The 23,415-nt window shown below is 43.2% G+C and overlaps 1 protein-coding gene across 1 annotated transcript in view; it reads right to left on the reverse strand.

Moving 5' to 3' along the window:
- Window positions 1–23,415, reverse strand: part of LOC139456465 (ATP-binding cassette sub-family C member 9-like) — an 80,306-nt gene that overhangs the window by 47,406 nt on the left and 9,485 nt on the right. Inside the window, exons 2-6 of the mRNA XM_071238197.1 lie at window positions 20,045–20,224; window positions 6,470–6,526; window positions 3,877–4,083; window positions 2,573–2,716; window positions 1,581–1,736 (exon numbers count right to left, since the gene is read on the reverse strand). Coding sequence (XP_071094298.1) covers window positions 1,581–1,736; window positions 2,573–2,716; window positions 3,877–4,083; window positions 6,470–6,526; window positions 20,045–20,224 — 744 coding nt within the window. The remainder of the gene's footprint in view (window positions 1–1,580; window positions 1,737–2,572; window positions 2,717–3,876; window positions 4,084–6,469; window positions 6,527–20,044; window positions 20,225–23,415) is intronic.

Here is a 23,415-nt window from a genome sequence, read left to right on the forward strand (position 1 = left end):
ATTGATATATCAACTGACAATGCAAGCAACATTGTGAGTCCTGTCAAGCAGTCACCAAGTCTCAACCCACACATTAGGTGTTTTGCACACACTATAAACTTAGCACGTCAAAGGGCAATGCAAGTCAGTCAGATGGCCAGGATTTTGGGGAGAGTAGACGAGTCATGTCCTTCTTTCACAGAAGCTCTCATGCTGCATCTGTCCTGTGAACCAAACAGTTGCTTCTTGAACTTCCCTGTCACACACTCATACAAGATATTTCCACAAGATGGATTGAAGCTATGACATGTTGGAACGTTAGCAAACGTCATTGAAAACAATCACAACTATCATGTGCAGTGAGAAGACACCAACAGTGTCACTGATTCTTCCACTCAAGGAACTGATTTTAAAAGCTATGGCTGTTGTGGAATCTGAAAGCTGCTATTACAAAGGACCTAAAGGACAGATACACTGATCCTGATGTCAACCAGTTCCTGCAGGAGGCTACAGCCCTAGATCCCAGGTTCAGGTCCCTGCCTTACCATGATGAAACTGGACGACTTCAGGTTTTTACTGGACTGACAGTGAAAGCAGTGGCATGTGCACTGTTTTGCCTGAATTTCTGAATATTATATGCAGTAAACTAAATGTTTGAGAGCTTATATTTAGCCTAGGAAATGAAACAAGCATACATGTTTAGATTACAATTTCCTTCAAAACACTTCTTTAGAAGAAAAACAACATTGATATTGTCTTTGACTATTTTCTTCAGAAACAAATTTTAAAAACTGACATTTAGTATAGAAGATTTTTTATATCTAAATTCTGAAAACTTGTGTCAGACTGAAGTCAGAGTGAAAGTGGAACCTGATGCTCTACATGCTGAGCCTGAAAGCCCACCACTACCAGCATTACCCCCTGTGTCTGACACTGACAGGGAGGGGAAATCTGAGAGTGGGCCAGAGTCTCACGCCCCTGACGAACCATGTAACAAGAAAATCAAAACTGCCATGGAGGAAATCTTTTGAGAGGTGTTTATCACACATGTTCAGGCGGCGAGAACACTATCAGCTTGTGTGGAAAATGATATACAACGATATAAAACCATTAACTGCAAATCCCCTGGAATGGTGGAAGGTCAATGAATATCGCTTCCCTAACTTGGCTCTTTTGGTCAGACATTATCTTGGAGTCCCAGCCACCTCTGTTCCCAGTGAGAGAGTATTCTCAACTGCAAGTCTCAACATTGTCAGCAGCCATCACTGTCCCCTGACAATGTTGACATTTTTATATTTCTCAAAAAACCTCAAGCTGAACCATTCAGGCTGTGATTGAACATTGATCATCTCTGGTGTTTGAAGTTATGAAACCTAATAAAAGCTCGAGTAATTTTTCCCATAAAGTTGCGTATCAAGATATGTATCATATCGTTACCAGAATATCGAGATATGTATCATATCGTTACCAGAATATCGAGATATGTATCATATCGCGACGTTCCTGTATCGTTGCAGCCCTATGAAACACTCACCTGGAATGGTATGACACACGCACCTGGAATGGTATGACACTCATCTGGAATGGTATGACACACTCACCTGGAATGGTATGGCCCAGATGTAGTGGATGAAGAAGAACATGTGCATGAGGAACATGGAGTCCACTATCATGTGGTTCATGATCTGACCAATGGTCATCTTGCCCTTACTGAGCACCATGGAGGACAGCCTCAGGGCCTTGTCGTACACCAGAGTCTGAAACAGAAACAGTCATGTCACTAATCTTATTCAACTCATCTTTTGGCCCCCTTTGCCACATAGGGGCACGGGTGGCCCAGTCGTCTAAGGCGCCATGATTCGCTGTGCAGAGTTGCTTCCCTTGGGCACGCCAGAAACTTATGATTGTGGGTTGGAATCCCGGTTCATCCCGATAACGTTTCTAGGTCTGTCAGCACCATACCCGTGTCTGTTGGTTTCACCAAAGTGGTAAGCGTCTGAGACCTGCATTACTTCGGGATTTCCTCCCCACATTGAGCTAACACGCCGTGATACAACTGGAATACTGTTAAAAGCGGCGTTAAACCAAACTCACTCACTCTTTTGCCACACCATGTCTTCAATAATCATAAGGTCTCTGGTGAAAACTGTAAAATAAAATCCTGAACTTTTGGAAAATGGTGTGTGCTATTTATCATTTGGCAATTCTTGTACAGTAATTGTGTGATTTGAAAAGAAACACTTCACAAGAATGCTTCACCCTCTTCCTGATGCACATGCAAAACATGCTACTTGGATGGTTTTCTCTGTATAACAAGTGAAAGAGTTACTTCCCTTTGCATCAATACAGATGGAAGACTAAATGACTCTGAGAATCTGATCAAAGCTTATTTTCTTTCCACGTTGGAATCATGAATATTAATAAAGGTTAGGTTTGTATATCTGTGACTGATAAAACCCTTAGAACTAAGTGCAGTCAATAATGACAACCTAGACCAAAGTCCCATTCCACAAAGCAGTTTTAGTGCTACGATGATACGTAAGTCTGTGTTAGAGCATAGGACGTATGACTCGGATTCAATGTTGTGAGTTACCTGTATGGCGGTCCTGAGTCGGATGCCCTCCCTGTAGACGAGGTAGTTGTGGTTCTGCAGCAGCGTATGCTGCAACACTGTAGCCAGGAAGAGAACAACAGCCAGGACATACCCGTTCCACACGAACTGGTCAACTTTCACATACTGAAACATAACATTCACACTGATAACTCCTGCGTGTACATGATACAGGGGACAAGGTTCGGCCTGTTCATGAGCGTCTATGCTTGTCGAAAGAGGCGACAAACGGGATCAGGTGGTCAGACACGCTGACTTGGTTGAAGTATGTCATCGATCCCAATTGCGTGGATTGATGCTCATGATGTCAATCACTGGATTGTCTGATCAGACTCGATTATTTACAGACCGCCGAATAGAAGGCCAAGATTGTATGGCAGTACTTCCCACAGGCTATGCAAAATCTCTTCTGTTTGAATGTTTATCACATTGAAGCTAGAGACAGAGGGATTAAATTGTAAAACCTTCACTATCAATCAGAATGCCCAATGTCAAATCGATTGGATAGAACCTACGATGTCTCATGCGTGCATGAAAAGATTAAGTGCTGACTACATTAAAGAACGACATAAGCCTGAGGTGCATCCTGGTATTCACATCATCATACACCAAGGGCATGTACTCAAATCAAAATTTTGTGTCTAACCTTTACTTGTCCATACAAAATCAGTCTTTGAAAACAATCAATATCTCTGACGATTATTTGTGACTGAAGATTTAGTAAGGCTAAAAAAAAGTCTTGGTTCTCAGGCACCGTCCGCGTCATCATAAAGTTCACCGCCATGTTTCATTTTTATTTCCATTTTCAAAAATAACAAAAAAATCCTGAAATATTCAGGCCAATGGTAGTCCAATACTGTGTCTCAGTATTTTACACATCAAGGAATACATTTATGTAGGGAGGCCCTTTCCTAGGTTGATTGTACACAATCCATTATTTGGTTACACAACTGTTTATTTGGTTACATACAACAACAACACTAACAACAACAAAAAAGACAACGCGCTACCGCACTATATTTGCCTGAGAACCAATTCTTTTCTTTTCTTTAAGCCTAAAGATACCACGTTTTAAACCACAGTCATCGTTGTTGTTATTATTGACAGATGATATAAGACGAACTGTAACAATATGGACCTCTGACAATGATTTTGCTGGAGCAAAAAATCATCAGAACAGTCTCTATATTTACAGACAGTTGTGAAAAGAGTGTTCAGCCTATGCATGGTAAGGATGTTTTGAATACCAATCAGTCAATGTCTGACAGCATGAACAGCACACGTACATAAATGGCCGTCTTGTTCCTGCTGTGGAACTCTGGGTCTGTGATGTCGTAGGCGTAGTCCACGATGTACTGAATGATGACTGGGCCGACAAACGAGAGCGAGTCCCCGAGGAAGCGATACAACGCTGCCAGAACCAGCATAGGCCAGAAGGCTCGCAGGTAGGTCTTGATCAGTGATGGCTGCCCCCCCTTCTGTGTGGCCTTAAACTGGAAGACAAAACATTGGAAGAGTGTCACCACATCTGTAGTCGACATCCCAGAACAAATACCGTATTCGACATAATAAGCGCCCATGGCGATATTTGCTAATATATTGGCAAGTGTACAATCCCAATTATCACTCCTTCCAATTGATCAATGTACACATGTGTTATATGCACCCTTAATTATGGGCAATTAAATTCTGGAAAAAATATCTTTTGTGTATAATACGCACCAACTTTTCTTTTGTATCATTTCAGGCTGTCAGCATAAACCATGAAATTTACAATCTTTCAACTCTGTTTTGTTTTCTCACCAAAATTATATTCTAATAAGAGTCCCTTATTTCTAATTTTGAGAGCATCCTGGCCGCTTATTACGTCCAATACAGTAAAGGACAACTAAAATAAGAGCCAATATGGCCTACTGCAAAATAAACGTTTAATGTTGTGGAAAGACAGTGAAATATTATCAAAATTATGAGACATGTAAGAAGTGATTTCAGTTTGGGGTCATTAATGGGGTACAAACCTAACTACCAGTGTGCACACTGTGTAAAAAATACAATTTGTGAAAATCATCTTTTGTCAAAGACTCACTCCTGTTCAAACAGTAGAAACACATTTCCTGAAAACATGTAACATCAGACCATGTTGACCTATTTTAGCTTTACCTGTGCATATAGGGTGGTTATAAGTCCCATACATTCAGGTTTTAAAATTAACAAAGTAAAATTCTAATTCATATGACATCATTAACTATTTGTGAAAGTTTTGCTAAATTCCAAAATTGTGCAGATCCTTTGAGTAAAAAATGTCTCTTTTCAACATCATTTCCTTTGGAAACACACAGGGATGGATTTAACCATATAAAACATGTTCCAGTGCATCCTGATCTTGAAAGATGCAACCTAATATTTAGTTCTGCATGCACCTAGTGCATGTCAAAATTGTACTAACTTGTAAATGCTTTCGACACAACATTGATCTTAACACATTATTTACTTTATTTAGCATCCAAACCACTTTTCCCAGTCTTATGTGTAATTTGTCATAGTTCCATGGGCTTGACATCATCAAAGTGTTGGTACTTCATGATTACCGGTATGTGCACATATACTTGTGATCAATTACAGCAATACACCAATATGTTTTGTGAAAGCTGACCTGCTGGCTAGGTACCATGAATGCAACCTTGTTTAGTCCAGTTCAACCTTGTTTAGTCCGGTGCAACCTGGTTAATTGGGTGCAACAAGGTCTTGATGTCAACAGGCACCATCAGTAATGGATCAGTAATCAGAAACTTCTGTCTGCTTGATGTAAGGGAGTAGTTCTACCAAGCTAATAATTGGATACTAGCCGAGTCTTATGATCAATATATAGAGGATGTTTCATGTGTTGAGTGAAATATCATGTTTCTCTCATCAAGTAACGAGCAGAAAGGAGATATTTTCACGAGTGGCGTAGCGAGATGAGAGAAACATGCAATTTTTACGAGCCACATGGAATATTTTATATATTATATACTTTTTGTGCAGTTGTCTACCGTTAAATTAAAAGTATTTCATTACAAATATGAAACATTGAAATGTAAATACTCCATACCTAAAGCGCAGGGACGTTTCACCACCCCTTGTAGTTGTGACTTAAAAAGTAGTTCCGTGTTTGCAAAATCTTAAAAAATATACACAAAATTAACAAAAAATATTTGCGGTTACTAAAATTTTTGATCATATATTTGGATATGATTAAATACAAACTCAATTAAAAAATATTCTTGAACTCTACGAGACCCCTGTTGGAAGTGAAAGAGTACATGCTAGTCAAGTAACAAAAATGGCGCTTTGCAAAATGAACAGTCTCATTTACTGAGTAAATCAGAAGTTACAATTTATAACGAAACATTTTCAAGAGAGTCCATTTGTTATTATTTTGCCTTGCCGACAGTTTGTGCACGGTCTAGACACTTACAAAAAGGGGAAACAATTTGCAGGGAGGTAACTCTTGTATGACAATAGTTCCATCAAAATGTTATGTTCACTGCAGTGAAATAAATATCAAGTGTTATGTTCACTGCAATGAAAATATCACTTTTAAAAAAACTTGCTCATTCACACTGAAGCATATCATAAAATCTGTGATTGTATGTACCCTATATCATGTACACCAGTACAATGATCAACTTGATAATGATTGACCTCACCTAGTTGTAGTGAGAACTATTCTTTCAATCAGAACTTTTAAGTTTTATCAACTAACACAGGTTTGAGACAAATACCAGTTTGGTGACATGCATGGGTACAAAGCTAACAAAACATCATCAATATGTTGCTAGGATTCAAACCCACAGCTTTCTGAAACAAATTAGAAAATGGATTCCTAGATCATTCTACCTTTTCCTCCTCAAATGCAAACTGTAATTTCTTGAACTGGGTTTGTGCTTGTTCACTCTGAAACATAAAGACAGCATGTATATATGCATGATGAGTCGTTTACACAAGGCAGGATTAACATGATTAATATACAAAGATAACAATATAATGACGAAGCCAATAAGTTAACAGGAGAAAAGCCCATTAACTTGATTAAGTACAATGAAGGTGTAGTAATAGGGTTGACTGTGGTATCGGTTTGGGTTAGGTCTACTATTGCCTACAGTAACAAACGTCTTGAGTTGGGTTTGATGCCGCTTTTAACAGTATTCTAGTTATATCACGGCGTGTCCGCTTAATGTAGGAGGAAAGCCCGAAGTGATGCAGGTCTTAGACGTTTACCACTTCGGTGAAACCCACGAGCACTTCGGTGAAACCCACGAGCACGGGTATGGTACTGACAAACCTAGAAACATAATCGGGGTGAACCGGGATTCGAACCCACAATCATAGGTTTCTGGCATGCCCAAGGGAAGCAACTCTGCACAGCGAATCATGGCGCCTTAGACGACTGGGTCACCCGTGCCCCCATGTTTCTATTGGAACAGATATGTTTTCATCTATAGCTGCAAAACCAGAAACTCTTTTAATTTAAACTATGAGCCAAAGTATTACACTGCATCAAAGTGATTGGTGAACTGGAAATTCTGTAGAATTGTTACCATGGTTACTGTGTATGTATAGTTGTCTTTATACGTATCATTTTCCCTTTCATCCCAAATTTGAAAAACAAGTCATCCAGCTTTGCGAAATGGATACAACAAATCAGATTTCATCAATATTTTTCAGAACATTCTGCGAACCATGTGGGTTCAGTTGTCGCTTTCATCCTTACAACCAGAAACACAAAAAGCACTACACTGTAACCTTGAAATTAAACCTGAATCTTTCATGCGACTTACTCACTGCCCTTGACAGTGGGAAATGTGGGACACCCACACATCACCATTCCAAAATCTACCACAAGCACCATGCTGTAATCACATTTGGAACAAAACCTGACTCCTTGTCCACAAGACTAACTCACTGCCCTTGACAACAATAAATGCTGACACCTACACATCTCCTTTCCAACATCTCCAAGCACAGTGATGTAATCGCATTCAGAACAAAACCTGACTCTTTCAAGTGTCTAGCCTTGACCACTACACTAACTCACTGCCCTTGACAAAAACAAATGCTGACACCTACACATCTCCTTTCCAACATCTCCAAGCACAGTGATGTAATCGCATTCAGAACAAAACCTGACTCTTTCAAGTGTCTACACTAACTCACTGCCCTTGACAACAACAAATGCTGACACCTACACATCTCCTTTCCAACATCTCCAAGCACAGTGATGTAATCGCATTCAGAACAAAACCTGACTCTTTCAAGTGTCTAGCCTTGACCACTACACTAACTCACTGCCCTTGACAACAACAAATGCTGACACCTACACATCTCCTTTCCAACATCTCCAAGCACAGTGATGTAATCGCATTCAGAACAAAACCTGAATCTTTCAAGTGTCTAGCCTTGACCACTACACTAACTCACTGCCCTTGACAAAAACAAATGCTGACACCTACACATCTCCTTTCCAACATCTCCAAGCACAGTGATGTAATCGCATTCAGAACAAAACCTGACTCTTTCAAGTGTCTAGCCTTGACCACTACACTAACTCACTGCCCTTGACAACAACAAATGCTGACACCTACACATCTCCTTTCCAACATCTCCAAGCACAGTGATGTAATCGCATTCAGAACAAAACCTGACTCTTTCAAGTGTCTACACTAACTCACTGCCCTTGACAACAACAAATGCTGACACCTACACATCTCCTTTCCAACATCTCCAAGCACAGTGATGTAATCGCATTCAGAACAAAACCTGACTCTTTCAAGTGTCTAGCCTTGACCACTACACTAACTCACTGCCCTTGACAACAACAAATGCTGACACCTACACATCTCCTTTCCAACATCTCCAAGCACAGTGATGTAATCGCATTCAGAACAAAACCTGACTCTTTCAAGTGTCTACACTAACTCATTGCCCTTGACAACAACAAATGCTGACACCTACACATCTCCTTTCCAACATCTCCAAGCACAGTGATGTAATCGCATTCAGAACAAAACCTGACTCTTTCAAGTGTCTAGCCTTGACCACTACACTAACTCACTGCCCTTGACAAAAACAAATGCTGACACCTACACATCTCCTTTCCAACATCTCCAAGCACAGTGATGTAATCGCATTCAGAACAAAACCTGACTCTTTCAAGTGTCTACACTAACTCACTGCCCTTGACAAAAACAAATGCTGACACCTACACATCTCCTTTCCAACATCTCCAAGCACAGTGATGTAATCGCATTCAGAACAAAACCTGACTCTTTCAAGTGTCTAGCCTTGACCACTACACTAACTCACTGCCCTTGACAACAACAAATGCTGACACCTACACATCTCCTTTCCAACATCTCCAAGCACAGTGATGTAATCGCATTCAGAACAAAACCTGACTCTTTCAAGTGTCTACACTAACTCACTGCCCTTGACAACAACAAATGCTGACACCTACACATCTCCTTTCCAACATCTCCAAGCACAGTGATGTAATCGCATTCAGAACAAAACCTGACTCTTTCAAGTGTCTAGCCTTGACCACTACACTAACTCACTGCCCTTGACAACAACAAATGCTGACACCTACACATCTCCTTTCCAACATCTCCAAGCACAGTGATGTAATCGCATTCAGAACAAAACCTGACTCTTTCAAGTGTCTAGCCTTGACCACTACACTAACTCACTGCCCTTGACAAAAACAAATGCTGACACCTACACATCTCCTTTCCAACATCTCCAAGCACAGTGATGTAATCGCATTCAGAACAAAACCTGACTCTTTCAAGTGTCTAGCCTTGACCACTACACTAACTCACTGCCCTTGACAAACACAAATGCTGACACCTACACATCTCCTTTCCAACATCTCCAAGCACAGTGATGTAATCGCATTCAGAACAAAACCTGACTCTTTCAAGTGTCTACACTAACTCACTGCCCTTGACAACAACAAATGCTGACACCTACACATCTCCTTTCCAACATCTCCAAGCACAGTGATGTAATCGCATTCAGAACAAAACCTGACTCTTTCAAGTGTCTAGCCTTGACCACTACACTAACTCACTGCCCTTGACAACAACAAATGCTGACACCTGCACATCTCCTTTCCAACATCTTCTACAAGCACAACACTAAGGGCCTGGCTGTCCCCAGAGGGCCCCCACTACAGCAGGTTCAGGCTTCAGGCTCAGGATCAATAAACACTGCCGGTTGTGCTCTCCAGAATGACACAGTTCTCAGTAAGCAAGGCCTCTGTTGTGGAACATGACAAGTGACATTTACATCGATGCGATCCATCAGGTGGAAGTGTATACAAGTGATGCTACACCAGGGATGCAGGCGCACTGCATCACTGGTTACAGGGACAGTGTCCCATATCTCCACACACAGAACATAACAACAACTTGTTAGCCAAAGGCAATTCTTCAACTTGAAGAACAATTTGGCCTCTATTTACTGCATGTCTTTGTACTGTAGCATCAGTGCACATGTTATTCGGGAAGTAAGTCTCAGCAGAGTATCTCAATATTCTTGATGCTTCAGGCAAATTCTTTGTGATAGAGTTCATGACATCAATGATGAAAGACAATCTCTTGTAACACATCCTAGATTATATTAAACATGAGGTGAGGAACATTGTGACAACTTCGATATCATCCCAGATCTTATCCTGCTAGGGAGTCCATGTCATATCATCTCAGATCCTATCCTGCTAGGGGGTCCATTTCATATCATCCCATATCTTATCCAGCTAGGGGGTCCATGTCATATCATCCCAGATCTTATCTTGCTAGGGTGTACATGTCATATCATCCCAGATCTTATCCTGCTAGAGGGTCCATGTCATATCATCCCAGATCTTATCCAGCTAGGGTGTCCATGTCATATCATCCCAGATCTTATCCAGCTAGGGGGTCCATGTCATATCATCCCAGATCTTATCCTGCTAAGGGGGCCATGTCATATTATCCCAGATCTTATCTTGCAAGGGGCCCATGTCATATCATCCCAGATCTTATCCTGCTAGAGGGTCCATGTCATATCATCCCATGTTATCCTGCTAGGAGGTCCATGTCATATCATCCCATCTTATCCTGCTAGGGGGTCCATGTCACATCTTCCCAGATCTCATCCTGCTAGAGGGTCCATGTCATATCATCCTAGATCTTATCAAGCTAGGGTTTTCATGTCATATCATCCCAGATCTTATCCTGCTAGAGGGCCCATGTCATATCATCCCAGATCATATCCTGCTAAGGGGTCCATGTCATATCATCCCAGATCTTATCCAGCTAGGGTGTCCATGTCATATCATCCCAGATCTTATCCTGCTAGGGGGTCCATGTCATATCTTCCCAGATCTTATCCTGCTAGAGGGTCCATGTCATATCATCCCAGATCTCATCCTGCTAGGGGGTCCATGTCATATCATCCCAAATCATATCCTGCTAGGGGGTCCATGTCATATCATCCGAGATCTTATCCTGCTAGGGTGTCCATGTCATATCATCCCAGATCTTATCCTGCTAGGGGGCCCATGTCATATCATCCCAGATCTTGTTCTGCTAGGGGGGGGCCATGTCATATCATCCCAGATCTTATCCTGCAAAGGGGTCCATGTCATATCATCCCAGATCTCATCCTGCTAGGGGGTCCATGTCATATCATACCAGAACTTACCATCTGAAAAACTCAATACAAAGTCACACCTGTGATGTGGTGTTGGTTATCTGAGGCCACACCCATGATGTGCCAAGTGTTGGTCATCTGAAGCCACACCCATGGTGTGCCTAGTGTTGGTTATCTGAGGCCACACCCATGATGTGACCAGTGTTGGTCATCTGAAGCCACACCCATGATGTGCCCATTGTTGGTCATCTGTGGCCACACCCATGATGTGACCAGTGTTGGTCATCTGTAGCGACACCCATGGTGTGCCCAGTGTTGGTCATCTGTGGCCACAGCCATGATGTGCCCAGTGTTGGTCATCTGTGGCCACACCCATGATATGACCAGTGTTGGTCATCTGTAGCCACACCCATGGTGTGCGCAGTGTTGGTCATCTGTGGCCACACCCATGATGTGCCCAGTGTTGGTTATCTGTGGCCACACCCATGATGTGCCCAGTGTTGGTCATCTGTGGCCACACCCATGATGTGACCAGTGTTGGTCATCTGTAGTGACACCCATGGTGTGCCCAGTGTTGGTTATCTGTGGCCACACCCATGATGTGACAAGTGTTGGTCATCTGTAGCCACACCCATGGTGTGCCCAGTTTTGGTCATCTGTAGTGACACCCATGGTGTGCCCAGTGTTGGTCATCTGTGGCCACACCCATGATGTGCCCAGTGTTGGTTATCTGTGGCCACACCCATGATGTGCCCAGTGTTGGTCATCTGTGGCCACACCCATGATGTGACCAGTGTTGGTCATCTGTAGTGACACCCATGGTGTGCCCAGTGTTGGTTATCTGTGGCCACACTCATGATGTGCCCAGTGTTGGTCATCTGTAGCCACACCCATGATGTGCCCAGTGTTGGTCATCTGTAGTGACACCCATGGTGTGCCCAGTGTTGGTTATCTGTGGCCACACCCATGATGTGCCCAGTGTTGGTCATCTGTAGCCACACCCATGATGTGCCCAGTGTTGGTTATCTGTGGCCACACCCATGATGTGACCAGTGTTGGTCATCTGTAGCCACACCCATGATGTGCGCAGTGTTGGTCATCTGTGGCCACACCCATGATGTGACCAGTGTTGGTCATCTGTGGCCACACCCATGATGTGCCCAGTGTTGGTCATCTGTAGCCATGGCAGCCACACCCGTGATGTGCCCAGTGTTGGTCATCTGTAGTGACACCCATGGTGTGCCCAGTGTTGGTTATCTGTGGCCACACCCATGATGTGCCCAGTGTTGGTCATCTGTAGCCACACCCATGGTGTGCGCAGTGTTGGTCATCTGTGGCCACACCCATGATGTGCCCAGTGTTGGTTATCTGTGGCCACACCCATGATGTGCCCAGTGTTGGTCATCTGTGGCAACACCCATGATGTGACCAGTGTTGGTCATCTGTAGTGACACCCATGGTGTGCCCAGTGTTGGTTATCTGTGGCCACACCCATGATGTGACCAGTGTTGGTCATCTGTAGCCACACCCATGGTGTGCCCAGTTTTGGTCATCTGTAGTGACACCCATGGTGTGCCCAGTGTTGGTCATCTGTGGCCACACCCATGATGTGCCCAGTGTTGGTCATCTGTGGCCACACCCATGATGTGCCCAGTGTTGGTCATCTGTAGCCATGGCAGCCACACCCGTGATGTGCCCAGTGTTGGTCATCTGTAGCTACACCCATGATGTGCCCAGTGTTGGTCACCTGTGACCACACCCATGATGTGACCAGTGTTTGTCATCTGTAGCCACATCCGTGATGTGCCCAGTGTTGGTCATCTGTAGCCACACCCATGATGTGCCTAGTGTTGGTCATCTGTGGCCACATCCGTGATGTGCCCAGTGTTGGTCATCTGTAGCCACACCCATGATGTGCGCAGTGTTGGTCATCTGTGGCCACATCCATGATGTGCCCAGTGTTGGTCATCTGTAGCCACACCCATGGTGTGCCCAGTGTTGGTCATCTGTGGCCACACCTATGATGTGACCAGTGTTGGTCATCTGTAGCCATGGCAGCCACACCCGTGATGTGCCCAGTGTTGGTCATCTGTAGCCACACCCATGATGTGCCCAGTGTTGGTCACCTGTGACCACACCCATGATGTGACCAGTGTTTGTCATCTGTAGCCACATCCGTGATGTGCCCAGTGTTGGTCATCTGTAGCCACACCCATGATGTGCCTAGTGTTGGTCATCTGTGGCCACATCCGTGATGTGCCCAGTGTTGGTCATCTGTGGCCACACCCATGATGTGCCCAGTGTTGGTCATCTGTGGCCACATCCATGATGTGCCCAGTGTTGGTCATCTGTAGCCACACCCATGGTGTGCCCAGTGTTGGTCATATGTGGCCACACCCATGATGTGACCAGTGTTGGTCATCTGTAGCCATGGCAGCCACACTCGTGATGTGCCCAGTGTTGGTCATCTGTGGCCACACCCATGATGTGCCCAGTGTTGGTCATCTGTGGCCACATCCATGATGTGCCCAGTGTTGGTCATCTGTAGCCACACCCATGATGTGACCAGTGTTGGTCATCTGTAGCCATGGCAGCCACACCCGTGATGTGCCCAGTGTTGGTCATCTGTGGCCACACCCATGATGTGCCCAGTGTTGGTCATCTGTAACCACACCCGTAATGTGCCCAGTGTTGGTCTTCTGCAACACTCAAAAAAAAGTAACACCCGTGATGTGCCCAGTGTTGGTCATCTGTGGCCACACCCGTGATATTCCCAGTGTTGGTCATCTGTGACACTCCATACAAAGTCGTATCCGTGATGTGCCTGGTGTTGGTCATCTGTGGCCACACCCGTGATATTCCCAGTGTTGGTCATCTTTGGCCACACCTGTGATGTGCCTGGTGTTGGTCTTCTGTGACACTCCATACAAAGTCAACACCCGTGATGTGCCCAGTGTTGGTCATCTGTGGCCACACCTGTGATGTGCCTGGTGTTGATCATCTGTGACACTCCTTACAAAGTCACACCTGTGATGTGCCTGGTGTTGGTCATCTGTGACACTCAATACAAAGTCACACCTGTGATGTGCCTGGTGTTGGTCTTCTGCAACACTCAATACAAAGTCACACCTGTGATGTGCCTGGTGTTGGTCATCTGTGACACTCAATACAAAGTCACACCTGTGATGTGCCTGGTGTTGGTCATCTGTGACACTCCATACAAAGTCACACCTGTGATGTGCCTGGTGTTGGTCATCTGTGACACTCCATACAAAGTCACACCTGTGATGTGCCTGGTGTTGGTCTTCTGCAACACTCAATACAAAGTCACACCTGTGATGTGCCTGGTGTTGGTCATCTGTGACACTCAATACAAAGTCACACCTGTGATGTGCCTGGTGTTGGTCATCTTTGACACTCCATACAAAGTCACACCTGTGATGTGCTTGGTGTTGGTCTTCTGCAACACTCAATAAAAAGTCACACCCGTGATGTGCCCAGTGTTGGTCATCTGTGGCCACACCCGTGATATTCCCAGTGTTGGTCATCTGTGGCCACACCTGTGATGTGCCCGGTGTTGGTCATCTGTGACACTCCATACAAAGTCACACCTGTGATGTGCCCAGTGTTGGTCATCTGTGGCCACATCCGTGATGTGCCCGGTGTTGGTCATCTGTGGCCACACCTGTGATGTACCTGGTGTTGGTCATCTGTGACACTCCATACAAAGTCACACCTGTGATGTGCCTGGTGTTGGTCATCTGTGACACTCCATACAAAGTCACACCTGTGATGTGCCTGGTGTTGGTCATCTGTGACACTCAATACAAAGTCACACCTGTGATGTGCCCGGTGTTGGTCATCTGTGGCCACACCTGTGATGTGCCTGGTGTTGGTCATCTGTGACACTCCATACAAAGTCACACCTGTGATGTGCCCAGTGTTGGTCATCTGTGACCACACCCATGATGTGTCCGGTGTTGGTCATCTGTGGCCGCACCCATGATGTGCCCAGTGTTGGTCATCTGTGACCACACCCATGATGTGTCCGATGTTGGTCATCTGTGGCCACACCCATGATGTGCCAAGTGTTGGTCTTCTGTGACACTCCATACAAAGTCACACCCATGATGCTTGGTGTTGGTCATCTGTAACACTTTTTAATAAAAAGCCACACCCATGACATGTCCGGTGTTGGTCATCTGTGGCCACACCCATGATGTGCCCAGTGTTGGTCTTCTGTGGCCACACCCGTGATATGCCAAGTATTGGTCTTCTGTGACACTCAATACAAAGTCACACCCAAGATGTGCCCAGTGTTGGTCATCTGCAACACTTTTCAATAAAAAGCCACACCCATAATGTGTCCGGTGTTGGTCATCTGTGGCCACACTTGTCATGTGTCCGGTATTGGTCATCTGTGGCCACACCTGTCATGTGCCCGGTGTTGGTCATCTGTGGCCTCACCTGTCATGTGCCTGGTGTTGGTCATCTGTGGCCACACCTGTCATGTGCCCGGTGTTGGTCATCTGTGGCCTCACCTGTCATGTGCCTGGTGTTGGTCATCTGTGGCCTCACCTGTCAGGTGCCCGGTGTTGGTCATCTGTGGCCTCACCTGTCAGGTGCCCGGTGTTGGTCTTCTGTGGCCACACCTGTCAGGTGCCCGGTGTTGGTCATCTGTGGCCACACCTGTCATGTGTCCAGTGTTGGTCATCTGTGGCCACACCTGTCATGTGCCTGGTGTTGGTCTTCTGTGGCCACACCTGTCAGGTGCCCGGTGTTGGTCATCTGTGGCCTCACCTGTCAGGTGCCTGGTGTTGGTCTTCTGTGGCCACACTTGTCATGTGTCCGGTATTGGTCATCTGTGGCCACACCTGTCAGGTGCCCGGTGTTGGTCATCTGTGGCCACACCTGTCATGTGTCCAGTGTTGGTCATCTGTGGCCACACCTGTCAGGTGCCCGGTGTTGGTCATCTGTGGCCACACCTGTCATGTGCCTGGTGTTGGTCATCTGTGGCCACACCTGTCATGTGTCCAGTGTTGGTCATCTGTGGCCACACCTGTCATGTGTCCGGTATTGGTCATCTGTGGCCACACCTGTCATGTGCCTGGTGTTGGTCATCTGTGGCCACACCTGTCATGTGCCCGGTGTTGGTCATCTGTGGCCACACCTGTCATGTGCCCGGTGTTGGTCATCTGTGGCCACACCTGTCAGGTGCCCGGTGTTGGTCATCTGTGGCCTCACCTGTCATGTGCCTGGTGTTGGTCATCTGTGGCCACACCTGTCAGGTGCCCGGTGTTGGTCATCTGTGGCCACACCTGTCATGTGCCCGGTGTTGGTCATCTGTGGCCACACCTGTCATGTGCCTGGTGTTGGTCATCTGTGGCCACACCCATGATGTGCCTGGTGTTGGTCATCTGTGACACTCAATACAAAGCCACACCCTTTGTTTTGCATGGTGGAGGTTATTTGTGGCTGCAGCTGTGCAGGAAATATAATGGGAGAAACAATGCAAAAAGTATATCAATTTGAGTGACCATATGTTATTTACCACGTGAAATTATCAGATATTGAAATGATCATATTAGATCATGTAAGATGGCACAAACCTATTTAATAAGATTTTATTTATCATATTCTCATGAAATACACAGCAAACATAATCATTTTCCTGTTAATATATTCATCATTTCCAAACTATATACGCTGTGTTCAAAATTAAGAGATCTTTAACATAAGGATTATGATGTTTAACTAAAGACACAGTTCTGAAGTTTTTGGTAAAACTAAAACTGAGGAAGCTTGTTATGAATCATCTAAATGCAAGAAATACCAGAAAAAATAGGAAACCATCAGGACACATCATAATGCTCATAGTGAAACATTACCATTATTACAGTAGTCGCAATACAAAACAAGTCCGAAAAACAGTTGGCCAGAGAACGACAGTGTGCAGCATGCAGACAACTGAAGTCAAGATATGTGAGATTGAATACCCTTCATTACCTGCCCTGGTGGCTCAGTGGGAAAACACTGGGTTACTATTTAAACACGATATGACTGGTTGCAGGTTCAGTTCACATCATGGACTTTTCATGTGAAAGAAATTGTAACTTTTAACCAGTAAAAATCAAAATCAGATAGATATTGAAAAGCTGTTTACATAATTCAACTGTAAAACCTAGGTCATGCTATTCAAATGTAAAACCTAGGTCATGCTATTCAAATGTAAAACCTCCAAGCAGTTCTGACTTGAAAGTAGAGTGAGTGAGTGAGTGAGTATGGTTTTACGCCACTTTTAGCAATATTCCAGCAATATCACGGCGGGGGACACCAGAAATGGGCTTCACACATTGTACCCATGTCGGGAATCGAACCCGGGTCCTCGGCATGACTAGCGACTTGAAAGTAGAACCACTCACAAGATTACTATGAGATACACGATACCTACATTACTATAAGCAATAGTGGCAAAAGGATTATAAAAGGAACCCTTGACTTTCATGTTTAATTTTGACCAGTGACACAAAGAAAAGGTTTAGGGTATAGGCCAACCTCAATCCAACCCTTTCGATTTAGGATTCTAAAATGTGGCGTTAATTAAAATAATGTAGCAAAGTTACTCTCTAGAATGAATGGTTGCAACTAGGCATAAGGTTCCATGGTTACCATGGTTACCTTAATTTTAATAAAGACCAGACATCATTCGTTCCACGGAAAGATTTATGTGACTGCGGGCCATCAACCTGAATCACCACACACAGCTATCAAAATTTTATTGCATAAGGCCATCCTTCAAATAGTACAATCATCATGATCAGCACAACCTGGATAAAGAGAGTCTGGTCCTCCTTCTTATCTCTTGTCTATCCTACTTCACATCTGTAGCAACAATCAGCCAGTGCACTCCACCACTGGAGTGACCTTCACCCGATGTCTTGCACATCCAGAACTAGGCCAGTCAAGAATTGGAATGATGTGAAAGATTAGCAAACAGCAAACAACTGAAGAACCTTGGCCTCAGTTATGAAATGTAACAAGATACAGGTGGCTCATGGTCCTGTGTACAGAACACAGTTCACAAATCAGGTTAAATTGAGCGATGTTGGTTGTTGGATGGGTGACCACGTTTGCCCGCTTGACTTGTGAGACTTTCTACGGCTTCGGTACTGCCCCATACTGCAGTTTCTCCTTATCATAGTGACTTTGTTCGAAGTATGCCTCTGTTCAACCAGCAGTGAATGGGTACCCGGTAGTATGAGATGGCAATGTGACCTTCTTGGCCCCCACAGACAGTATGGACTGTACACTCCTGAGGGAGCTGAGAATGAAAATGGAGTGCACACAGATCCACTGACTGGGGCAATACAGCAGTTCTTGAGCATACTGAGCCTTAGGGTCTGGATTTTAAGCTTTACAAATATGCACAGAATTACATGAACTTGGGTGCTCCCTGATGATGTAAACGCCAGTCACCACAATTTATATGAACTGGAGAAATATTAAAAAACATTTCCATGTACCAAGGGGGCTAACAGATCAGTACTAATCTGAGATCTACCTGAGTGACTTATTTGGAGGGTCCAGGCTCAAAGCCTTCAATTGTAGGGTTCCCAGGTTAAAAAGTGGGGCTTCCCAGAGAAATGTCAAAACCTGAATACAGTACTTCTACCACAAGTGACATGAGATTGTGCATGCTTAGAGGTGGTCAGTTAAGCATAGATATTGACTTCCCCAACAGAAACAAATCTACAAGAGCTGGCGGTAGAAGGTCGTGAGGCATTCAACTGTGAACTTTGTATTTCAGATGGTTACGTACAGCAATTACTTTTAAGTGGTACCAAGTTAGGAAATAACAGCATTCATTTGGAATTTCCTTTACATCCATACAAAAACTCTGCATACACAGTATTCCGATTAGTCCTTGTTTTAGCCCCCAAATGCTGAGCGCTAGGCAGGGTAACAACAAGTTCCATCTTTTAAACATCTTTTGGTATGACGTGGCCGGGGATTGAACCATGGACCTTCTGCTCTCTGGGCGGACGCTCTACCACTACACCACAGAGACGGTCTATTATGAAATGAGGTGAGGAGATACGAACTGGGTGGTAATGTCGTGATGTGCATGTATGCAGGTTTTATAGTGCCTTAATGGATCCACACCATCAGGGTACAATGACAAGCAGCAAGTCACTGAACCTGACCACCTGATCCATTAAGTTACTCCTTACGACCAGCAAGTAAAGCACAAATTAGTTTACCAAAGCCTTGCTTACCAGATCATGTGTTTCTGATCATGCGACCTCGAAAATGTTAACACGGGGTATTCCTAAACGACTGTAGCGGCCCGTACGACTGATTCCGTCAAAATTATCGTCTATCTCTCGCTTCCATGGGTTAAACATTTGAACGGAGGAGGCGTTGCACAGTACGTGGGAAGCACTGCCATACAATCTAAACCGGATATCAGACCTTCCAGAATGTTCGTTTGTTCAGTTTTTTAAATTTTAATCGAGAACCGTGTCAACATATTTTTCAAGCGTAGTCTGAAATGGAAATCGCCATGCTGAAATGAGTGCGGTAAAGCTCGAGAAAGCTGCTTTTTAATTGGCTGATGTCGACTTCTTGTAAGTCATTTCAGTGGTCGGTCAAAGTTCGCGAAAGTTCGTTCTGACGTGACCCTTAATGGGATGTCCTCAGATCTTTGTTTAGCAGCAGCGAGAACTTAGATCTTATTTTAATGAGATTGCTTCCAGGAACTACTTTCATTGACGTTACCTCTGGTACTCGTCCTAGATCTTCAAACTGCAGTGGGTGTTTGTAGCCCTCCACCATGAGGTCAGTGACCCACCAGAACACTGCCTTGGACAGGAAATTGACGTACGAGTGGGCGTACCGCGTGTGTTCCAGGTCTTCCGGGGGCTGCTGTAGTCGAGGGCGTTTGAAGAAGTAGTACCTCTGAAACAGTATTTGGACATTTTAACTTTGAATCTTTTGGTGCATCTTCCTGATGCAAGGGAGTTAATTGACTAAAAAAGTCCAGTTTCCACCCTTGCTGGACTAGGCTGGAATTCCGGTGTTATAGTTTGGCTGGTCTATTGAGTCACTGCATAGTTCAATCAAAATTGCATAACTAGACATCCTGTTCGCAAACAACATGTTTTTTAACATGCAGATTTCAATCGAGTACAAGATTTGCCAAGCATGTGTACAATCAACTGGGTGACGACAGACATTTTCCAAATCTTTTCATGTTTTTTATCAAGGTGCTAAAGTGTATTGATGCACTTCCCGAGGTAAGACCCAATTTATTAAAACAGATCTTGATTATTCAGGGTTCCCCCTAGACTCCAATATCTGAAAGTCACCTTGACTCAGCCTATGCATTTTTGGGAGTCAAAAATATTTTTTCAGAGTCAAATGTTTCATTGTATCATTAATGAAATTTAAAGTGTTCACTGTTAATGTTACACTTAAAGTTAAGTATCTCTTAAATATTACCGTATATGACTGCGTATATGTCTTTAGTTTAAGTTAACAAGTGCTAATTAATGTTCTCAGCTGATTGTACTACAGAGAAATAAAGGATATATGAATGAAAAACAAAGTTTGTTGGTTTTATTTTTTCACAATCTTTAATTACTTCACAGCTCATGGAACAATTGACAATGACACTAATACAGGATGAATATATAACATCAGTCTCAACTGAGAGACATAATTTTTAATCATGGATGGATATTAAAGTACATTTCATGTCAGATTATACTTTAATACCACTAACTCATTTACATGTTTTATCTAGTTATCTTGTATTATCAACAGTGAAGTTGAACTGAAGAATTGTGAACACTCGTAATATCTAATTTCTGGTTGAATACAGTTTATTAGCAACAACAAACACGCCCAAAGCTTTACATTTCGTATATACCATATTTATTCGTGTATAATACTCACCCCTAATTATGGGCACTTAAATCCTGAAAAAAATATCTCTCATGTATAATTTGCACAGACTTTTCTTCAGTCTCATTTCAGGCTGTCATGATCTGTCATCGGAAATAGCATAACAAATCCGAATTGAATTACACAAGTTAATCCTGTTGTTACACTATCTGGTAATAAAAACAGGTTCTCTGGATATCTGACCTTATGTTTGTCATCTATTTTATTAATTTTATTTAAAATTTCATTCAATTATGTTTTCCTAAATTTCGGCAAAAACAGGTGTCCCTCCGATACTTACAACTTCCGTTTTCCCGTTCCATAGGTTCCGCTTAATCACATGTGCCAAATCACATTATTCACCGCAACAAAGATAATATTTTCTTCTGTTTCATTTTTTACGAGTCTACACATCTAGATAAACATATGTCATGGTTAACTTTTAGTGAGAAAATATGCCGAAACGGAAAAAACCTTGTCCATTTGTGGAGTTTTCCTTTGTTTACATCACATGCTGTCATCGAAGCCACACAGAGTGTGAGACTTACGTTCACTTATATATATTTTGTCGTGTACCTCACAGTCGCACAGTTTTAGTAGCATATCTAAATAATTATACAACACAACATGTAAAGTCCCCGGCTATTCTGATTTTAGCGTTTGCTTTAAAACTAGACATAAATTTTAAGATGTTTGCATATATTGTCTTCAGAAAATGTTTATAAATTAAGTTCAGGTGAGTAGTTGTAATATTTTCATTCCAAAGCTGGTAAACAACAACATAGATATTTTGAAATTGCGTCAGTCATGACGCAGTCATTTATTTCTGGACATATTTTTCCTTAATTGAGAGTCATATACGCAAGAATTCTGCGTCAGGGGAAACCCTGATTATTGATTAGATCGTCTTGACTGGGTGCTGCCATATTGTTCGAAGCAAGAGCTCATTGTTATATGAGAGGTGGAATCTGATTGGTCAAGCCACGAAATTCCAGCCTAGATTTTTATAGTCAGTTATCACCCCTGCATCAGAAAGAAGCTTTTAGTGGTACAAACAATAGGAGTAGATCCAGTCAATGATGATTTTACAACCAATACCCAACACTAATTGTCATAGGAGTGGATCCAATCAATAATGGTTTTACAACCAATTCCCAACACTTATCAATAAACTAGTGTACATAACTACAATCGCAGATCTCTGATGACTGTTTTACATAAATTAATGATGTACTGCTGTAAATGTATATTGGAACATGTGATAAAGTACACACACTTTGATGACATATAGAGCTACCTAGAGCCCTGGAAATAGAAATTCAAACAGACAAACACAATAATTTAGCTGGGGAAGAGTAATTCGGTGTCACAAAGGTCCACAACATCAGCTCACAATGACAGGCCAGGTGAGCTGAAAATAGTTTACTATAAACATGCTAAAAAAAGAAAGGTCAAGTTATAGGACAAAGATAAAAGTTTTACGACATAACAATTGATAAGTTAATCAATCATAAAGGAATGACAATATATGATATGGAGTAAAAATTAGGTCAATATGCAGATAATACATAGTTATTTTTCGATGGAGCTGAAGAGTGTCTTAGAGCTGCAATTGATACTTTGAATCTATTTTACAGAATATCTGGCCTTAAAGGGGCACTGATCTAACGCCATTCCCTGGACTGGTTGTTGCCTTTGTTATTGTTTTTTCCCCTGTGAGTACCCGGATGATACGCAACGCAACTGAGCGTGACCAGAGACTGGGCTACCGTCTGCAAGGACAGCTAAATAAACTTAGAGGCTGGAGGCAATATTTGTTTTACGCATTTTTGCATAAACACTGATTGGTTAACTGTGATCTATAAAAATTTCGACAAAGGGCGCATGTTAATTAATTTCTTCAGCCTAAACAAACAGACAAAAAGAGCAGCGGAGCTCATCAGATGTCGTCATTTGGAAATACCCCAGATGGTTATAGTTTAATACTTAAAAAAAAAGTATCCATGCAGTGAAAGGATTTTCGGATTTCGGCTTGCGTCGATAATACGATTACTACTCCCTTGTTGTCATCCAAGCTTTCTCGTATAACCCTACACTTGTGTATTTGTCGTCATTCACGTGATGCTCAGTTAATGAATTTATTACAGGTACAATTAGTGGTAGCACCACTTAGATTACCTGACAAAGGTTCCCATTTGGCATTT

This window comes from Haliotis cracherodii, unplaced genomic scaffold (assembly GCF_022045235.1).
Source record: "Haliotis cracherodii isolate W230 unplaced genomic scaffold, xgHalCrac1.p SCAF_11, whole genome shotgun sequence".
NCBI lineage: Eukaryota > Metazoa > Mollusca > Gastropoda > Lepetellida > Haliotidae > Haliotis > Haliotis cracherodii.